Source organism: Protobothrops mucrosquamatus, unplaced genomic scaffold (assembly GCF_001527695.2).
Source record: "Protobothrops mucrosquamatus isolate PMUCROS unplaced genomic scaffold, P.Mucros_1.0 scaffold108, whole genome shotgun sequence".
Taxonomy (NCBI): Eukaryota; Metazoa; Chordata; class Lepidosauria; order Squamata; family Viperidae; genus Protobothrops; species Protobothrops mucrosquamatus.
In genome coordinates, this window is record NW_015386480.1 from 354003 (window position 1) to 373666 (window position 19664).

General features: G+C 47.0%; 1 protein-coding gene across 1 annotated transcript in view; it reads right to left on the bottom strand.

Moving 5' to 3' along the window:
• Nucleotides 1-3912: 3912 nt before the first annotated feature.
• Nucleotides 3913-19664, bottom strand: part of MSN (moesin) — a 30672-nt gene continuing 14920 nt past the window's right edge. Inside the window, exons 6-12 of the mRNA XM_015812709.1 lie at nt 18210-18306; nt 14358-14521; nt 10930-11060; nt 10669-10829; nt 8009-8101; nt 6375-6608; nt 3913-4112 (exon numbers count right to left, since the gene is read on the bottom strand). Coding sequence (XP_015668195.1) covers nt 3948-4112; nt 6375-6608; nt 8009-8101; nt 10669-10829; nt 10930-11060; nt 14358-14521; nt 18210-18306 — 1045 coding nt within the window. The 3' untranslated portion in view covers nt 3913-3947. The remainder of the gene's footprint in view (nt 4113-6374; nt 6609-8008; nt 8102-10668; nt 10830-10929; nt 11061-14357; nt 14522-18209; nt 18307-19664) is intronic.

The window sequence follows — 19664 nt, forward strand, 5'->3', positions numbered from 1 at the left end:
AGCATCCTGCCACCTCTAATCTGAATCATTACAAATATTGAAGAATAAAGGGCTCAAGGCTGATTCTGGTGCATCCACTTGAGACCCAAGTCCAGTTTGATGACGAACCTCTGATGGACCCAATTGGAACTGGTGGGAAGGCAAGCAATGCACAGCCCCACCCAAGGCCCCTCTCCTTTGATCTCCAGGCCTGCAATTTTTACTGGCCATTTTGGAAGGCGAGGAAATGTGAGCTCAGAAACTGGAAAAGAAACAAAATTACTTCCAACTGGGGAAGAAAGTCCTCATGCAGGATAGAGGCCCACCCACCATGCCCCTGGCACTTCTCCAAAGTTTTTGTGGCCCCCTTCAATTACAACTTGCCTAGCTCTAATCAATGAAAACTATAGAGCCTGTTTGGCCTAGCGCTTAAGGTGCTGGCCTAGAAACCAGGAGCTGTGAATTCTTCTCCCGCCTGAAAGTCAGTTAAGTGACCTTGGGCCAATCACCAGGAGACGGTGAGTTCTAGTCCTGCCTCAGGCATGAAAGCTGGCTTGATGACTTTGGGCTAATCACTCTCTCTCAGCCCAACCCACCTCACAGGCTTGTGGTTGTGAGGAAAGTAGGAAAAGGAACAAAATATTAGGTATGTTCACTATCTAAGATGGGATGGTCATATAATGCACAATTCACTTTCCTGAGGTTTACTATCTGGGCTGCAACTCTAGCCAAGCTCAGGTGAAGGTGTGGCTATCTCCCCAAGTATAACTCCAAGCCCCCACTTGAGACTGGATGTTGGGGTCACTCTCACCAGTCCCACCCAAATGGTGAGCATTCACTGCACAGCTGCTGCTACCCCCGCCCCCACCCTGCCTGGAGAACAGGAGGAGCTGGGGCACTTTGCTCGCCTCCTGCTGATCTGCAAGGGAGCTGGGGGGAGCAGCTGGAGAACCGGGCGCCTTCCGTGTCCTGCCACATAATAGGGAGGGAGCGTTGGGGGGATGGGATCACGTGGCTGAGTGGAATCGTGGTATGTTCGGATTCTCTGAAGAGGCTTCTGTCTGCAAAGTTCCCTCTGGCGTTTGGGTAACCCAAGGCTGCCCCTCCAGCAGAGATGCTGCTCAACAGCCTCCTGGAGCAGACACAGCAAAAGCTGCTGGAGAAGGTGCGTGCCAGGCCCCTGCCCCCCCTTCTGGAAAAATCCCTCCAGCGTTACACCCAGCGGCTGCATGATGCCCCCTCCAGCAGGGGGCCGGTTGGGAAGTCCCGGCTAAGAAAAGAAGAGGCCAGAGGAAGCCAGCGGCAGCTGCCTTGGTCTAAACTTTATTGGCACTGATGCAAAGAGGAGGGAGGGGGGATCGAGTCAAACACCTCGGACCGCAGCAATTGCGGTGGGGGGCAGGAGGTCCCCGCTTCCCCCCACAGGCTGCCTTGCAGGCCCTCCCCTGAGAAGGCTGGTGTGTCGACGTTACATGTAAAAAGGATAGTCAAAAAAGAAGACATAATTTACAGCAAAAATGCCATAACACAAATACAAAGCCAGACAAAAAAAAGATGATTAATGAGGCAAACTCCCTCCCCCAGAAGGATAGCACATATCCAGGTGTAGCAGTAAACAAATGGGGGAGCAGAGAGGGAGAAAAAAACCTCCATGTTTTCTAACCCAATAATTAAAAAAAAATCTAAAAATCTCATTGTAATACTGAATGCATCTTACATTAATTTCTGCAAAATATCATCTCTTTACAACACAGTATATCTTTTCTATGAAGAAGGGAGAACAAAGTTACTTCCCCTCAACACTTCTGAGATTAATATTTTCTAATCATGCATAGCTAGAAAAGAGCATGAAATCAATACCATTGTCACTGGAGCACATAATACTGGTTAAGATCAGGGAAGAGCTGAACCAACTACCGAGGAGGCAAACTCACGACCCCCGGCGGGCCACTGCCTACCCTGGAAGCACCCGGCATTGGCAGCCCCACAGCGCCTGGGTCCTGGGAGAAACCATCTGGAAGGCATTTTTTCAGGGCCAAAGAAAGGAAATCCAAGTAGGCCCCTGGCAAGCTTAGGCAGAGTTTACAGGAAGGCCCAGAAGCAGAGTCAGCACCACACGTTTTAATGGTGAATCAGAGAAACTCTTCGGAAATCATCCCAATGAGTAATCTTTAGGAAATGGTTCAAAGCCATGGCATGGTGTGTTTCAGGGGGAGTTAGGGGAGAAGATGATTGTCCACATCCTCTCATCCGTCCCTTCCCAAAGGCACATAGAATCGGAAGAAGGAAGGGGAGGAAGAGGAAGGGAGGAGAAGGGCAATCTGCAGGGTCTTTCTCTGGAAAAGTTGGGCTGCTTACACTGTGGCGCCTCTGGCTGCAAAGGCGCAGGTCTCCGGGCACAGCCTCAAGGCCCTGGGGCTGAGGTGGTGCTCTGGGACAGTTGTGCAGCAACTCCTTCTCACCACCCTTAGTGGAGTTGAGTTTGGCCAACCTTACACCCAGTACAATTTGCTTTTAGAGCTGTGGTGCTGTTTCAGAATAATACTTTTGGGATAAATGCAAGCTGGGATTGGTGCGTGTGTATTTGTGTGTGTGTGGAAGGCAGAAAAAGGCCAAATGTGTAGCAAAAATCTTGAAGGGTGCTAAGCAAAGGGGGGCGGGGGGGGGCTTTCCTGCAGGGGAAGCCATTTATAATGAAGTTTGGGAAAGGAGACGGAATACTATGGACTCACCTCTGACCCTTCCACATCCATGGGAAGAGTCCCAAGACAGGCACCCCGGGGGAAACTCGAAAAGGGGGCCCCTTTCAAAGGTTAACTGGAAAACCGCCAAGCAACCCAACCACTGAGAGAGACCTGTAAGTCCAACCACCCGTTTTTGTCTAGAGCCAAAGACCTGGAGGCCCTCTGAGGGACAGGATCTGGAAATGAGGAGAGGACACCCTTCCAAAGGAGCAGAAAGGGCACCCTGTCAAAACAAAACCTAACCTTCCTAACGGTAGAATGGCCGGCAACATGGAGATTAACACACAAAATACATCTTTGTGGAAAGTATTTTTGGTTTTGCATTACTGGAACTAAGAAGACTTTTGTAAAATGTTACACAACTAGAGAGTGTCATTAAGGCACCATCATGCATGTCCGTGGGCACACACACATGGGAGGCATGACCTAAAAGGCTGAGTGGTGCAGTTTGCAGTCTCGCCATTTGAGATTTCCGGCTGACTCACAACCTCTCTGAAATGTTTTGACAAGGTTGGCAAAATGAATGGCAACTGCTCCATGGTCAATCTTTTTTTCCTTTTGGGAAGACAACAGTTCTGTAGCAAGTCTACTCAGAAGATGGGAAGAAGGGAAGGAGCATCCAATTTTGTCCAACAGTCTCAGTAAGGAGCACTTGGAGAAATTTAAGGAGACCAGAGGGATTGGCTTGGTCTGCTCAGCGTTTTGCTCTATGGCACCAAGAAGGGAGAAGGCAGGTTGGCCATCGTCCTTCGGTGCTTCCTTCCCTTCTCCACAATCTCCTCTTCCCAAGCAGAGCATCTACCTTGACAAGCGAAAACCACCACAGGGACTTCAGCAGGGACTTCAATTAGGTCAGAGCAAGGCCGTGCCCCTCCAGACCCCAGCAAGGGAAGTTAGGAGGGGGAAGTGGTCCGTGGTTAGATATCGGCTCACCGGCAGCTCAGCGGTGCCGGCAGCAACTGCACTAATATATTTCTTATAAGCAATAAAAAGCATTATGATACTTAAGCTCATCACCCCTACTAAACAGAGGCAGGCCACTTGAAAACTGCAATAATAAGGCACAACTGACTTTTGCTTTTTCTTCCTGTTTGGTCCTATTTTGAACATCAGCCCAGGAGGCTGTTCTATTCACTCTCCTGTAGTGGATGGTTCCGGCATCGCACATTTGCATGGAGGAGGGGAGGAGGGGAGGGGGGGAAGGTACAGCAGAGGCTGGAATGACTACATGGACTCAAATTCATCAATCCGCTGCTTGGTGTTGCCCTGACGGATCTGGCGGAGTGTCTTGTACTTGTCACGGCCCTGCCGCATGTTCTCGGCATGAATCATGTCATTCGCTGTCTTCTTGGTTTCATCCCGCGCATTGGCCAACTCAGAGGTGAGAGCCTGCAGGGCAAGAAGGGAGAAGGAGGAAACGTCAGCCACCCAAGACACCCGTGGCATCCGAGATCTTTCTTTCTGGCCTGGGACTGGCTCTTTTTACCTTTTGGCATAAGGCTTTTTTCTTATTGACACTTTCCCTGCATCTCCCTGCAGTGCAGGATTAAGAGTTGTTTTCTGCTCTCATAAACATGGCTGGCTGCAAGGGGATGGGTAGCGTGGATGTCACAAGGGACACGGCATCCCCCCTCCCTGTTTGCTAGAACAGAGCGGTCGGGAGAATTAATTCAGGCAATAGAGCACACTTGGTACTCCTCCTCAAGTGGGCAAAGCACTACCCTAGACCGCCTTCTGTTTGGGGACCTTCGGTTTCCATCGCCCAAGACAGAAATGGGCATGTTGGTGTGAAAAATTAGGGTAACACCCACAGATCTCAGGCTGAAGGTGCCTGGAGGTCAGAGCAGGGACCCCACAAGGTTGCCTGCCACCCAAACAGCTGCCCAGATTTCTTCCTCCTCCCCATAAGATCAGGGATAATGAGAGGATTCCCTACGAGTGAGAACCTTGACCCAGGACTACAGGTGGAGGCTGCTCTCTGAAGGTGGGCTGGGCCAGTCTTACTGCCTAGAGTGGGTGGGGCAATTCTGGCTGCTTCTTATGCCGTCCCAAGGCCATGTTGGTGACATTCAGCAGCCAATAGAATGAATGACAATAGCCTTAGGTTTATATACGTTTCACAGTGCTTTATAGCACTCTCTGAGCAGTTTACAGTTTACAGAGTCAGCCTTTGGCCCCCAACAATCTGGGTCCTCATTTTACCAACCTTGATCAAGGCCTACCCTGAAAGTAAGCCCTAGCTTGAATTTTGGGGGTGAGCCTAATTATAAGCCCTACCCCGAAAGAGTCTGCGCAGCCGGCCGGTTGCCGATTCCATTTGGTTGCTACCATAGACATGAAGTGAAGGGGGGGGAGCAAGCTGGTGGGGGAGGGGGGACCTGTGGTACCCTGCCGCAGCTTCTCATGCCACAACACTGGTTCTATGGCCAGTTTTGGCCATTCGTGGCACAACGTGCCCACCAATGCTGCTGCCATGAGGCTTGGCAGATCCCCCCCTTTGACCTGCTTTCCAGCTCCGACGCATTTCTCTGCGGCCACGAAGCTGGAGAGCTTGCCTCACCACTGCCCAGATGCCCTCGCTTCCCCCAAGCATTTCTTTGCTTACTTGATTTCCAGCTCCATTTCCTCCACCACTGTGTGCAGTCCCACAAACAAAAGAAGTTTGTGAGACTATGAAAAAAAGGTCAATCAAATCCAACTTCTCGCAAAAAAAAAAAAAAAAAGATCTCACGAAGTTGGAAATGATGATTGAACTCTTTTTTTTTGGCCCACAAACTTCTTTTGTTTGTGGGACTGCACATGGCGGTGGAGGAATGCGATAGAGGAACGCGACGGAGCTGGAAATTAGGTAAGTAAAGAAATGCTTGAGGGAAGTGAGGGCATCTGGGAGGTGGTGGGGCAAGCTCTCCAGCTCCACGGCCGCAGAAAAATGCGACAGAGCTGGAAAGCAGGTACCAAGGCAAACTCCCTAAGGGCGCCAGGCACTGAAATGGGTCCGTTGCTCTGCAGCAGCTTCCCAGGCCCGCCAGAAGGAAGGCCAGCCTCTACCTGCACTTACTGTAAACACGGCGGGATTCTGGCTTTGGAAGGGAAGGGACAGCCAGCATGGGCGCTGACGGCGGGACGCCTGCTCCCTCCCCGACCTCTGGCGCTCCACCTGCCACTTTGGCCCTGGGCTGCCACCTCCTCAGTCATCTCTCGGATGGGCCAGGCCAGGCCAGTAAGATGGCCCCACAGCATCCCTAGGTCAAAACCCCCCCACTCCACCTGGAGGAGCGTCAGACTGGCTGCCGCCTCGGCACCCTTCCCACTGCCACCCAGCATGGCCACCCAGGGCTGCAGGGGCTGGCCTGGCACGGAAAGGGCACACATGCCCCCTCTCCCAAACTGTCATATGGTACCTTTACCATACCATAGTTGGTCCACAACCATGCCTCGAGGTTGGCCCATTGCCGCCGCGCTGTGTTTCCACCCCATGCACAGACCCCACCCTGCCCCTGCGTGCTCACTGCTCGCTGGTAATGTAAGACCTACCCTGAAAATAAGCCCTAGTTCTCATTTCAGAGCCCCAAAGAAAATAAGACCAGATCTTATTTTCAGGGAAACACAGTAGTCCATCAGCTTCTCTGGGCAGAGTGAGGCCCATCTCACCTTCAAGTGCTTCTGAACCCGCACGTTCTTCTCTGCCTCAGTGGTGCGCTGTTCCTCACTGCGGTCCTTGATCGAGGCGTGCGCCCGCAGCTCCGCACTGGCCTCCGCGGCATTCTCATCCTGCTCATCATCGTGCTCATTCTCTGACTGCATGGGCTCCGGCACGTGCGGAGTGCTGGTGACTGACTTCAGCTCCTCTTTGGTCCTCTCCAAGTCCTCTTGAACCAACTGGGCCTGAAAGAGGGAGCGCAGCTGAAAACATCCTGAGAAACCTGCTTATGTCAAGAGAGCAGAAACTGGATCTGTGAGGAGATCCAGCCTTTTGACTGAAGCAGCAGGAGAGAAGCACCTCCGTGACGACAGAAATGTGACTTTTGTAGGAACTAAGACCAAAAGCAGCCCAAGGAGGAGTCTGGATGCAAAGGGCAGCAAAAATGTATTGGCTTCACATCTCCAGATATATTTTGGGCTTGCGTAGCAATAATGGAAAACTCTTTTGCTTGGCAAGAAAACTTCAGAACAAGTTAAGACACACAAATAGAACTCTGTGCATAAAAGCCGCTTTGGATGCCTTTACAAAACAAAGAAAGTCAATGGGGAAAAAATGGGGCCTCCATGAAGATATTTGGAATTCTGTCATCAGTCAAAATATCAAGGAATCCCAACTGCCCATTTAACACCCTTTCTAATGTCCCCATGGAAAAGGCTTAGGCATCTATAACAACGTGGACTGATGTCAAATGTTTTTCATTATTTACATTCTCATTCACCAAGAGCCAAATTTCTCTGCCTGATTTCAGGTTATTACAAATTCTAAAAAAATGGCTAAGTGTAGAAATTACTAAGAATTTTAAAATCAAATTAAATTGGAACACAGTATTCCTGGCAATTAGAAATAAAACAACACTGCCAGGTAAAAAGAGATATGTGTGTTTGTCATCATCACAGGCTACTAAGATTGGGAGGGGCCACGGGGGGTCCTAGCTTCTGCCTCGCCCAGAGCAGGAATCCAAATTCCAGCATCCCAGAATGACTTGAAGATGCCTGGTGAATGAGCACCCACCGCCTCTCCAATCAGCCTTCTGCTGGCCCCCCGTCTGCTGGGAGTTTTTCATGCATTTTGCCTTCTGGATGATGACAGGATTTTTTTAGGTTATTTTCCAGTGTCCAAAATAGGCAAGCCAAAATGTTTGTACAAATTGTATACAGCCATTTTTATTTTGCTTTGAGAGGCAATTTCTGACTATTCTATGTGGATAAGCGAGTTAAGTTCCCTGGGGCCCACAGGCCTCCATGGGCCTTTGAAACTTGCAGAGAGCCCTTGTGCTCCTCACCACAGAAGGACGAGTGAGTCTCCTGCAAAATGAGCCAAAGCAGCACGCATGGAGGAGAAAGAGCAGAGTTTGGAGAACAAGGAGTTATGTCTGTACGTATTTGTGTGCACAAACTGCCAGCAACAGCGTAGATTGGCTGGACACTTCTTAGAAACGGGCTTGGGCTTTCCCACTTCTCTGGAACAAAAACGGGCATTCTTTGAAAGTTATTCCAGTTCCCCAGCCCCCTCTCTTCACCAATCCCAGCAGGCATCTGGGCAGGCAAAGTGGGCAGAGGGGAGGAGAGCAATGGGCACTCACTTTCTGCTGCCACAGCATCGCCTCGCTCTCTTTCTTCTGTTGCGCAATTTCCAGCTGTGAGATCCGGGTGGTGAGCTCCAACATCTCGGTGGTCTGCAAGGTGAACACAGCATCCCCAGTCAAAAGCCTGTAGCTGAGAAAGATGGCAGGAGGAGCCCGGCAGCCTCAGGGCCAAGGCCACCTACTCCAGCCTCCGAGGTCACCAGCTGTGTCTGGAAGGACCCCAAGTCCTTTGGGGTGGCTTCTCGACTATCAGTAGTTCCAGGACATGATTCTGGGCCATGTCAGAGCCCTCCATATTTGCAGGCATGGAGAGCCTGACCTTTCATGAATCTGTCCACTCCCATTTTAATATCATCCAGATTAGCTGCTAAATCACAGCTGCTGGCAGTGAGCTGTGAAAAAAAGACGATTTCCTTCATTTCCTTTCCCTGCTCTTACTTCCAAAGCTCCTTCTGTGTTTGCTCAGCTGCAAAGATCTAACCCCCAAATAGACCTGCCTTATAAGTCTACAAGAGGGCCAAAGTGGAGAGGAAGGGCAGGAGTGGGAGAGACAGAGGGAAGGGGATCTTAGCATGGCACTGTCCAAATACGTGGGGGTGGGAACTGGTTGGATTTGGGGAGGGGGCAGGCTGAAAAAGACTATTGTCGCTTTAGCCCCTCTTACAAAACAAGGCTTCTGAAGAATCCCTGAGAAAAGCGATCCTGGAAAGGTTCACAATCTGCGCTATTCTCTGAGGTTGGAGTTCTGCTTTGCCTGTGAAGAGAGGAAACACACTTCATTTCTTAATAGTGTTAATAGTATTTAATAGTGTGGTTTCACTCCCAAGGAAAGAGCACGTATGTCTGCAAGAGCAGTGTGCCATGGGCCAAAGGCAGCCTGGACAAGAGTCTCACCCCAGAGCCTCGAGAGGAAGGGGCCTGACAATCATTTGACAAAGTAGACTACAACCACCTTCTTGGTAAGGTAGAAAAATGTGGGATAGACAGCATTGCCACCAGATGGATTTGTAACTGACCTGCCAACCACAGTCAACGTGTAGTCCTCAATGGAGCTACATTGACAGGGAGGGAAATATGTACTGGGGTATCCCAAGGTTCCATTTTAGGCCCAGGACTCTTCAATATCTTCATAAATGATTTAGATGAGGGCATAGAAGAGGAATTCATCACATTTGCAGATGACAGCAAGCTAGGTGGAATAGCCAACACTTTAGAAGTTAGGCTGAAGATCCAGAAGGATCTTAACAGACTTGAACACTGACCCCTATCTAACAAAATGAAATTCAATGGTGAGAAAAGTTAAGGTTTTACACTTAGGCAAGAAAAAACAAATGCACATATAGAACAGGTGGTACCTGGCTCAACAGCAGTAAGTGTGAGAGGGATCTGGGACTTCTGGTGGACAATCACTTAAGTATGAGCCTGCAGTGTGCTACAGCTGACAAAAAAGCCAATGCAGTCCTGAGCTGCATCAATAAAAGGATAGCATCAAGATCACACATCTTATTATCGCTTTATACCACACTGGTGAGACCACTCTTGGAATACTGAATCCAGGTTTGGCCTCCACAATACAAAAAAGAAATTGAGACTCTAGAAACAATCCAGAAAAGAACAACAAAGATGATTAGAGGATTGGAGGATAAAATATATGATGAATGCTTGTGGGAATTGGGAATGTTTAACAAAGAGAAGAATTAAGACGTGAAAGCAGTCTTCCAACATTTGAGACTCTGTCACAGAGAAGAGAGATCAACCTATTCTCCAAAGCATCTGAGGGCAGGACAAGAAGTAAGAGTGGAAGATTATTAAGAGATCAAACTTAGAATTAAGGAGAAATTTCCTATCAGTGGGAACAATTAATCAGTAGAACGGCTTGCCTCCAGAGGTTGGGGGTGCTCCATCGCTGGAGATTTTCAAAAAGAGATGAGACAGCCATTTATTCAGAATCATATAGTCTCCTGCCTGAGCAGAGGGTTTGTCTAGAAAACCTCCAAGGTCCCTTCCAACTCTGTTATTCTGTTATTGTTTTTCTGTTAATCAGCTGCAGCCCTTGGCAGGAGATGGAGTCCAACTCAGGAAGCCTGAGCTGATCCAATAGGAAAAGGGGGCCTTCTGCACTTTTTGTGACTCGCAGCAGGGAGCTGCTTTCGGGGGAGGGTGTCCTTGCCTGCCCCACACCAGGAAGTACAACTTCTCTTGGGCATCTTTGGAAGGCATGTCGGGGGCTACCCTTTGAAAGTTGGTTGGGGGCTTGGATGAAAGCGCATTTAAAATTAAATTCAGTGAAATAAATTAGTGGCAATATCATTAATGTATGATAAAATGGACAGGAGGAATCCTTTTTCCTTTGCCTGATGCTGAGAGTTCTACTACAATGGCAACTTTGTGAGAGGTGTTGGGGGTGCTTTCCAGACTTTCAAGGATGTTGCACACCTCTGCTCGAGTCCATTGGGCTGTCCTCCTCCCTGTCCTGCGAAGCACAGCAGCATCTCCCCTCCGGCCACCTTGGCTGCAGAGCTGGCCTTCCCATTGTCCACCACCCAAGGCAGGCCCCTCCACCAACGAGGCTTCTCTGGCCTTTGGGCAGCTTGGAAGCACTGCCAGAGGCCTGGGGCTGCCCAAGACAGCGGCTGAGCTTTCCCCAGGCAACCTACCAGCTGCTCCTGGGTCTCCCTCTGATCATTGGAGGCTTTCAACAAAGCTTCCTTGGCTTCCTCGGCGTCCTGCCGCTCCCTGGCCAGCTTCTCAGCCTCCTCTTGAGCTCGCTTCCTTTCCTGCTCCAGCTCCAGCGCCCTGTGCGTTTGCTCCTCCAGCTCTGGGGGAAAGAGGCCGAGAGCGTCAGCCCTTCTCCCCGCTGTTTGAGAAGACAGCCCTCCTCTCCTGGGGCCCCTCCTGAGGCAAGCCCTCCTTCCCACCTTGCTGAGCTTTCTTAGTTTGCTCCTCAATTTGTCGGAGCTTCTCCATCAGCTCTTCTTTCTCACGTTCAATCTTTTCCTTTTCCTTCTCGGCCATCTCCCTTTTCTTCTTCTCGTTCTCCAGCAAAGCCCTGAGAAGAAAGAAAACATACAGCAATTTCAATGCCTCTTTTATATATATATATATAAAAAATGGGCTGCTAAGCCTTAGAGAAGTCTTTAGAGCTTTCAGTGTGCAATTTCTACCTAATTTAATCCAACTGCAAATTAAAATATGGCTTGGAAAACTGATCTCTCCTTGGGATTGTACACTTTCAATTCAAAATCTACCATGTTTCTCTGGGTTGCCTCAACAGGTTTTCCACATTTTTAAAAACTGAAGGAACCTGCTTAGAGGTCCAGGAGAACCCTTCCAGGCAATGGAATGGCATCAGGGATTCTCCTGCCTTTGTTGAGTCCCTTTAAACAGTGGTCCCCAACCTCCAGGCCACGGCCCATTACTGGCCTGTGGCCTGTTGGGAATCGGGCCACCAAAGCAGCGGGTGAACGTGCCAAGCTTCATTTCCACATGCACAGGATTTAGGTTGCCAGTGTGAAACCATTCCCCCCCCCTGCCAAAACCACTGAAACTGCTGCCGCCGCAGGTCCACAAAACCAAAAAGGTTGGGGACCCCTGCCTTTAAGCTTCATCGGGAGCTCCCAAGAGTCCCTCAATCTTCTGTGAGATCCTGCCATTTCCAAGGTATCCTGTGGGAAGGAAGACAGCCCACCTTGCCTTGGTCACAGCAGCCTTAGACTTCAAGGGAGGGGAGGAGCAAAGAGCAACTTTATTGCTTGACATCCCTAAGATGCCAAAATGTGCTTTTATGCAGAATTATTCCAGTATACAATAGAGTGCAGGCTGCCTTTATGCCAAGATTTTGTTCAAATACACCTCAGAGAGCCTTTGACTCGGCTTCTGGTTCCGGATCGCGGTGCTGGCGGACGTACAGGAGAGCGCTCTCTCCGCCGCCTGGTTTCCTTTCGTTGGACGACCCTGAAAAGGGTCGTAAGTTGCCCTGGAGGGGCGACGACCATGAGGAGGACCCTCGACAGATCACGGAAGGGCAGCAGCCCTTCCGTTTGATCCTTTGGACCGTCGGAGAAAAGATCGGTCATTAATATGGCTGATCACTAAGCCGTGCCAGCCGAAAGCCAAAATCACCACCAAGCAGAATGAAAGCACTGCGGAGGAATTGGGTGAGACCTTACCTTACCTTTCTTGTATCCCAACTACCTTCCTGTAAAAGCCACCTGAAATTTCTTCCCCGCTTTTAACATAGCAGTGTCTGCCTACCCTGGGAAACTAAAGCTTTGAAAAAAAAAGAAAAGAACAACTAATCGAAACAACTAAATAACTGGACTTGTACTTTTTGGATATTTGGGGTCCCAAAAAGTTCCTATTGTTACAGAGACCTATTACCTTATCTATTTGTTAAGTTGGGGGAAAAAAGAAAAAAAATTAATTGGATAAAAGCCCAGATTCCAACTAATGAACTTACAATCCAAAAAACAACAGAAGGGGAACAAATTAATATCAAAGAGGATTCTACACAACAAGAAATACAATTTACTGAGAACTTGGACAGTCAAACCTTGATTTCAATTAAAGAACCTGCAACTCAAAAGGCAACAGAAACTGAAGAAAGCAACACTGAGATGGAGGATGCTAAAGATCAACAAACACAACATATTGAAAACCTAGACAATCAAACAACAACTACAACACTGGATATGACCTCTTATTTTAGCCAGATGAAACTGGAAGAAGAAGACCAGACTGAACTGACGACAAATATTTTAAATCAAACATGGAGATTTGGACTATTAGGGCAACAATCTAATGATCACAAAGGGGCCAGTTCCTTTGAAAAATAGATAACTGGATGCTCTCCATTGATTTAAATAACATGTGTAGGAATGAAGGGAGATTCATCTGAGGATTTAAAGGCACTGTTATGGAAGCCTGTTTGGAACAAAAAAGAAAGCTAGAGTTAGATTTAAAAATGGGACTCCCCTTCTCTTTCTCTTTTTTTTTGTGGACTGATAATGGAAGAGCTTAAAATCTTACCTAATGGGCTAAGGAGAATTTAAAGATATTGATTGACTTAATATTAAGGACTTAGATTTATAAGGGAAATGAAAATTAGCCATTAGATTATCGTTTTGAATTGTAATATGGAAGTTGGTTTGTGACAATAAAAGATATTTTATTAGTAAATGATGAGGTACTAGGATGAGAAATAGAATATACCGGTACTTGTGACATAAAGTAAGAATGTAATTAACTGAATAATATGTGTATTTTAGATACGATAACTATTTTGTAATGTAATTAGGAAAACTTGGGTTATCTGAAGTCTAAATACTATGGATTTTAAAGGCTAAATTGGAACACGGTAATTGAAATTAGGTAAAACTTAAAAACAGGACTTGGAAATGTATAAGTAAAATTATATTGACAAATGTATTGATTGATTGAGCTATAATTAGAAACGTATTAACTTGAATGTGATATAATAATTAAGGGAAATAGAGAGGGAACTTTTAATGACGCAACCTGAGATATGTACGAAAGATTTTGTTACTGGGCTATTGATTACCCAATCACCACGCTGCTTCCTAAATATTTGGATGTAAAATTGAAAAATTAATAAAATTTGTTATAAAAAAAGAGCCTTTGACTCCCCCCCTTATGAAATAAGAATTCTTGAAATGCCCCTCCCCCATAAAAAACATCCTCTTCCACATCTGTCTTCATTGTTATCATCCTTTGGACCCTGTATTCAAAGAGTTAGCTCAGTGGTTCTCAACCTTTTTAATGCCGCGACCCCAACCGGTCGTAAGTCGAGGACTAAACCCGTCGTAAGTCGAGGACTACCCAACCGGTCGTAAGTCGAGGACTTTCCCTGCCTGGGAGCGCCGCGCATGCGTGGTTCCGCCCCCTGCGCCGGCCGAGGCGTAGCTGGCAAGTGGCAGAGACGGAGCAGGCCAACCACCAGCTGGCCCAGCCCAAGGGAGGTAAGGCACCCGCTGGAAAAGGGGAAAAAATGGCGGACAAAAAAAATGGCGGACAGCCTTGCTTGGCGACCCCCATGAAATGGTCGATCGACCCCAAATGGGGTCCCGACCCACAGGTTGAGAACCACTGAGTTAGCTACTGCTCTCCTTGCAAGATCTGCAAGACAAGTGCTAATTCCTCCACCCATGCCACAACTCATCTATGTGTCACTTGGGAGTCTGGCTCTTCTGATCACATCCCAGTTACAGGATTCTCCCATGAGAAGACTCTGCACCCCAACCCGCCTCCTGCTGGGAGAATCCCCGGCCATAGAGACCCAGCCAGACCAGAGGGTAGCTTAAGAGGCCCCTGTGCTCGATCAGCTCACCTCTCCATCTGCTTCTGATGCTTCTCCTCTCGGGCCTGGGCCTTCATCTGCTGCACCTCGATTGTGTCTGGCTTACGCCTGCGCATGTAGAGCTCATGGTTTCCCATGCACAGAGCCAGAACACGCTTGTTAATCCTTAGACGGGGGGCGTAGAAGACAAAATCCTTTGCAAAGGAGAAGAGACAGGGTTAGCCTTGAACGCAGCTTTCCTTCGGCCCTCTTTTTCTCCAGAAGTAACAACACAATTTGATTACACTGGCTGTAATTTTTAGGAAATTAAGCATATATCCAAACAAGGATTTCTTTTTGTAAGCATCTATATACTATTAAAATTCTTGTATCTGTTTCACCATAAGTCAACAATTTTTACAGCAAGGTATCTCAAATGGGTTAACTTACAGAATGCATCCAAAATCTGAGACCCATGACTCCCATGGGATTTGAAATTTACCATGGTCAGCTGCAGTGACATGATCATCATTTCCAACACTCCCTCCCAGCTTCCCACAAGCAAAGTCACTAGAGAAGCCAGTTGCAAGGCAGGTAAGTGGCTGCTGCCAGATTGGGGAGGCAGCAAATGGGTATGTGAGAGGCAAGCAATGGTCAAGGATGCCACACAAGGATGCAGCACAGATCGGAGAGGGTGTGTGTGGGGTGGTGGTAGTTAGCTCGACACAAGAGCAAAAGTGCATGGGTGGGGGAGACATATCTGAGGAACTTGCAACTTCCCCTCCTTGACAGCTTCCAACAAGAAAAGTCAGTGGGGAAGCCAGCAGGAAATTGGAAATGGCTCCTGCTCCCACAGCTTTTTGCTCACCCATTGGGTCATTATGTTCATCTGTTTAGGTAAGTAAATATCTCTGAAATGATGAACCAACTGAAACAATGACCCAATGGGTGATGGGCTGTCTAGTATACAGTAAAATCTTGATTTAAAGGACCTCTATTTAGAATTGCAGATGGAACCTGGATCTGGATTTCAGTCCATGTGATTCTATGGGTTCCACACAACCTTTGTGCATGTGTAAAATTGTGGTTTGTCTTTTTAATTACATCACTGGCATCATCATATATGTTATTTTGTATCATGTGTGTACATTCACGGAATTTCCACAATCCCACACATGTGCACATGATGTAAATGTACACAAATGACTCAATTTATTAATCCTTCCAGAGGATCACCTTCCCCAAATGCCTGCAAAAATGTTTTCCTGGGCTGCATCCCTTCTAATAACCCACAAGACAGCCAGGCGAGCCCAGGGTGTGTGCAAGTCTTGGGGCATGGGACAGGTGGCTTTGGGTAGCTTGTGCCAATTCTGAAACAGGCATGTTTTGGTCAGCAACACACAAGGCCTGGTAGAAGGAGGGGGTGTTGTGAAGAGCAGGCGGGAGGGGGAAATGCCAGCAGTGGCCAAGGGAGCAACACACCGGCCTCACAGAATCACCCTGGAATCCCCAGGGACAACAACACGCACAACAACAACTGCAACCTGGAAGTGCTCAGAAGAACTTTTGGAACAAAACAAATGTTGCATTCCATGCACACCCTTGTCCAAAAGCTTACTAAATCTGCTAGAAATATAAATCTGCAAGAAGAGGAGAAGCCTGTCTGTGCTCCTGTTGGAAGGATGCTACACTTTTGAACTTCTGGGTGTCAAATAGAAAACATAAAAGTAAAGCTAAAAAAATATGTCCAGTACAGCAATTCATGATCAAACTCTGACCACATCAGTAACTGAACTGAACTTAGTCAGCAAAGGAGGGTCTCAGGGCAAGCAGAGTGTTACCCTGCCCCCGGAGCAGCACCGGGGCAAGCTTTTTCTGACAGAAATTAAAATTAGTTAAATGATATTTATTGATCACCCAACTAAAGTGGGGGGAGGTGTATAAAACCAGGAAAAACGTCAAACAGCTAAATATATTAAATCACAGAGTCAGATCAGACTAAAATAATCCAGTAGATGGAAAAAACAACAACATTGTTTTTGGGCCTTTGAGCAAATTATAAACATCAGCTCCAGGCCAGGACCCCAGGCCTTCCAGGACCCCAGGCGCCCTCTTTGTCTTGAGGTGGGGAGGTCCGGTCCAGAGAGCGAGGGCCGCAGCAGAGAAAGCTTGCTTCCTCAGTCCCACAAGAGGACAGTGTTGAGTGGAGGAGACCTGGTGCACACCCCCACTGCTGGGACATCCTGGGTAGGCACAAAGAATGAGGAAGAGGGATTTTCACCCATCCAGGACTCGGATTTGGAGGGTCTTTCAGCATGAGTCGCTGGTTGCATCTGCACTGTATTTGCATAACACCAGACACTGCTGGGAACAGCTGCTCACTGTGAGGAGGACTGAGAGAAAGTCCAGTGGATTAAAGTAGCAGCCCAGGCAATAACTGAAAATCTAAAACAGCAGTAATTCATCCTTAATAAGTGCTTCTGGGATTACAATTTTATTTTAGAATGTCTGGCTTTGTTCCATGCAATATTTGTTTTGCAGATGTCTTTCATGGCACTCTTTTTAAATTTGGGTACGGTCCTATTTGTAAGCAAATTGTTAGTCTGCATGGACAGATTGCTGATCTGGAGTCTCTGGTCTATGCTCTCCAGGCAGAAATTAGGTGTCCAGCTCAGCCGTTCTATTCTATTGAGCTGCCCCGTTCAGCCCCCTCAACCACAAAGCTCCTGCAGGAGAAGGGCAATGAGGACAGCTATGAGATCTGGCAGGGTGAGAGCTGTAAGCAAACGTGTCTCAAGCGAAGTGCCCAGGCCATGCTCAGCAGCAGGGAAGGGGCCAGGACAAAATTAGGTACCTTTCTAACTTTTACCTATTTAACTGAAATTAAATATATTTAACACAAGTTGTTTCTATCCTGAGACACATTAAAATGTATAATTTGGTAACAACTGCAAAGTTTTGGGAGTTGACATCTGGGCTGAAGCCATTTCTGCAATCCTAGGGGAGCCCAGCCATTGAGTCAGCAGAACAGAGGCTGGGCGCTCAGGGTGATCTGTGGGGCTCAGCCATTAATGATGACTAAACAAACCTTGGCTTAGGATAATGTGTAAAACATTATATGCCCTGCTGTGTCTCTGCCACCCAAAATCAAAAATGAAAAGGAACAAAATCACCAGTCATGGGTTTTGACCAGGCCGTGTTAGCAGTCTTGGTCCTGGAACAACAATTCCAGCAACCATCCCTTCTCAAGAGGTCTTTTTACAAAGCCAACTTGACAGGGATGCATGTATGTATGTATGTATCTGGAAACCGCCCAGAGTCATTCACTACAAGATGGGCAGTAAATAAATTCAATAAATAAATAAATGTATTTTGTATTTCTTAACTGTCCATTTCCTTAGATTACCAAGATATAAACATCAAATTTAGAAGATCTTATCATTAGCTTGATGCAGTGGCTGCCCATGTTTGTTTAAGAAGGGATCTGTATGATAACCCTGCGCACAGTTTGGCCTTGCCCGAGTGCAGCTGGAGCCACCAAAGGCTGGTTCGCTCTTCTCCACTCATTCTAAATTCTATTTACATGACTTCCTGCCCAGGCAGATCCATATCTTTATAGTCTCTTTTATTGCCTGCAAAACCCTGCCAACAGTTAATTTTTATTATCTTTACTGTCAATTGGCTTTGTGTTTTATTGTTTTATTCCTTTGGCCAGCCTGAATGATTTGCTGATGCAGCCCTGCTGTTCTTGGTGCTTATTTCTGGTTGGTGACCGCAATAAAGAAACTCAAATTCAGAGACAAAATCTGCTGCAAGGATCTGAATTTTCCATTTGTTTTTTATTATATTAATCTCTGAATAAATTAATACACTAAAACAGTTAAGTTGTAAAGGGTAACTTACTGGGGCTTTCTTGTCAATGGGCTTGATGACAAACTTCTTATCATTGAAGGAAATGTTTCTGATCTCACTCCAGGGGAAACCAATTTTGGGTGTTAACCTGTGAAAGATGATTTGTAATTTCAAAATTAAACCTCAGTGAACAGTTGCAGCACTCCAAATACCTGTTTTTGGTCACACCCACTATACATTTCCCACCAATGAAAGTGTTTGGATTTAGCAAACGCTAAGTGGAAATTCCAAATTCACCAACCTATGTAACTAAACAGATCTATGAAATGAACGACCTATCAAAACTCTGGAGGGCCATCCTAGGCAGCCCAAGCCCTGAGTCATGTCAACCGGCCTCGTTTGTGGGACGGCCTCATGTTGTGCGCACAGGCAGTCCTCAACCTACAAGCATAATCAGGGCCCGAGTTTCTGTTGCTATGCAAGGTGGTTGTTAAGTGAACTGCGTTCGATTTTGCCACAGTTGTTAAGAGGACCGCTGCAGTTATTAAATGAATTGTGAGGTTGTTAAGTGAATCCAGCTTCCCCATTGACCTTCCTTACTAGAAGCCAGTGGAGAAGGTCCCAAGTGGTGATCACGTGACCCCAGGATGCTGCTGCAACGGTCGTAAACCCATGCTGGTGGTCAAGGGCCACAAGTCTGATATTTTTCCCACGGGGAGGCTGCAAGGGCTGGAAGTGGGTGGACTGGTCATAAGTCCCTTTTGTCAGTATCTTCAAATAGTTGGTAAACGAATGGTTGCAAATCAAGGATTACCTGTATTGTCTCTTATCCTCCCTACAGATGCCTACAAATCCAGCCTTGAACCCCAAAAGGGCAGAGATGGTGAGTAAGGGGGAAATGCCCAATTTAAAATGCCACCTTATACGCTCCCTCACCTCTGTTTTGGTGCAAATTGTGCAGCACCCCCTACCCCACAAAGGCCAGGGAAGGCATCCTCACGTGGCATTTACTTAAAACTGTGCTTTCTACATTAGGTTAGGTGTCATCTAACAAGACAAGAATCATCCGCACAAATATGTGCTAGAAGAGTAACTTTTCCTAGTGATTAAAATCTATGTATATCAAAAGTGTTTTGTTATATGAAATTAAGATTGCCCAGAACAATTCTTGCAGCCTAAAGACCATACAGAGACAATTCAAGCAGTTAGTTTAGCTTCATATAACATGAAGCAAAAAAACCCCCACCCTTATTTAATCTGAGGAAATTTTTCACTTCTGTTTCAAGGACTACAAGTATGAGAGCAAAATGAATCACAAAATCCCTCTGAGCCTAAGAAGTAATTTAATTTCTGGGAAATAATTATGTTGGGATTAGATAGCAAGTTACATCTGTTTTTATTGTTTTAATGTTTTTAAATTGTTTTAATTATTTTATAATTTTAGAATTATAAGCTACCCAGAGTCACTTGGTTAGGTTGGGCAGCTATATAATTTGAATGAATGAA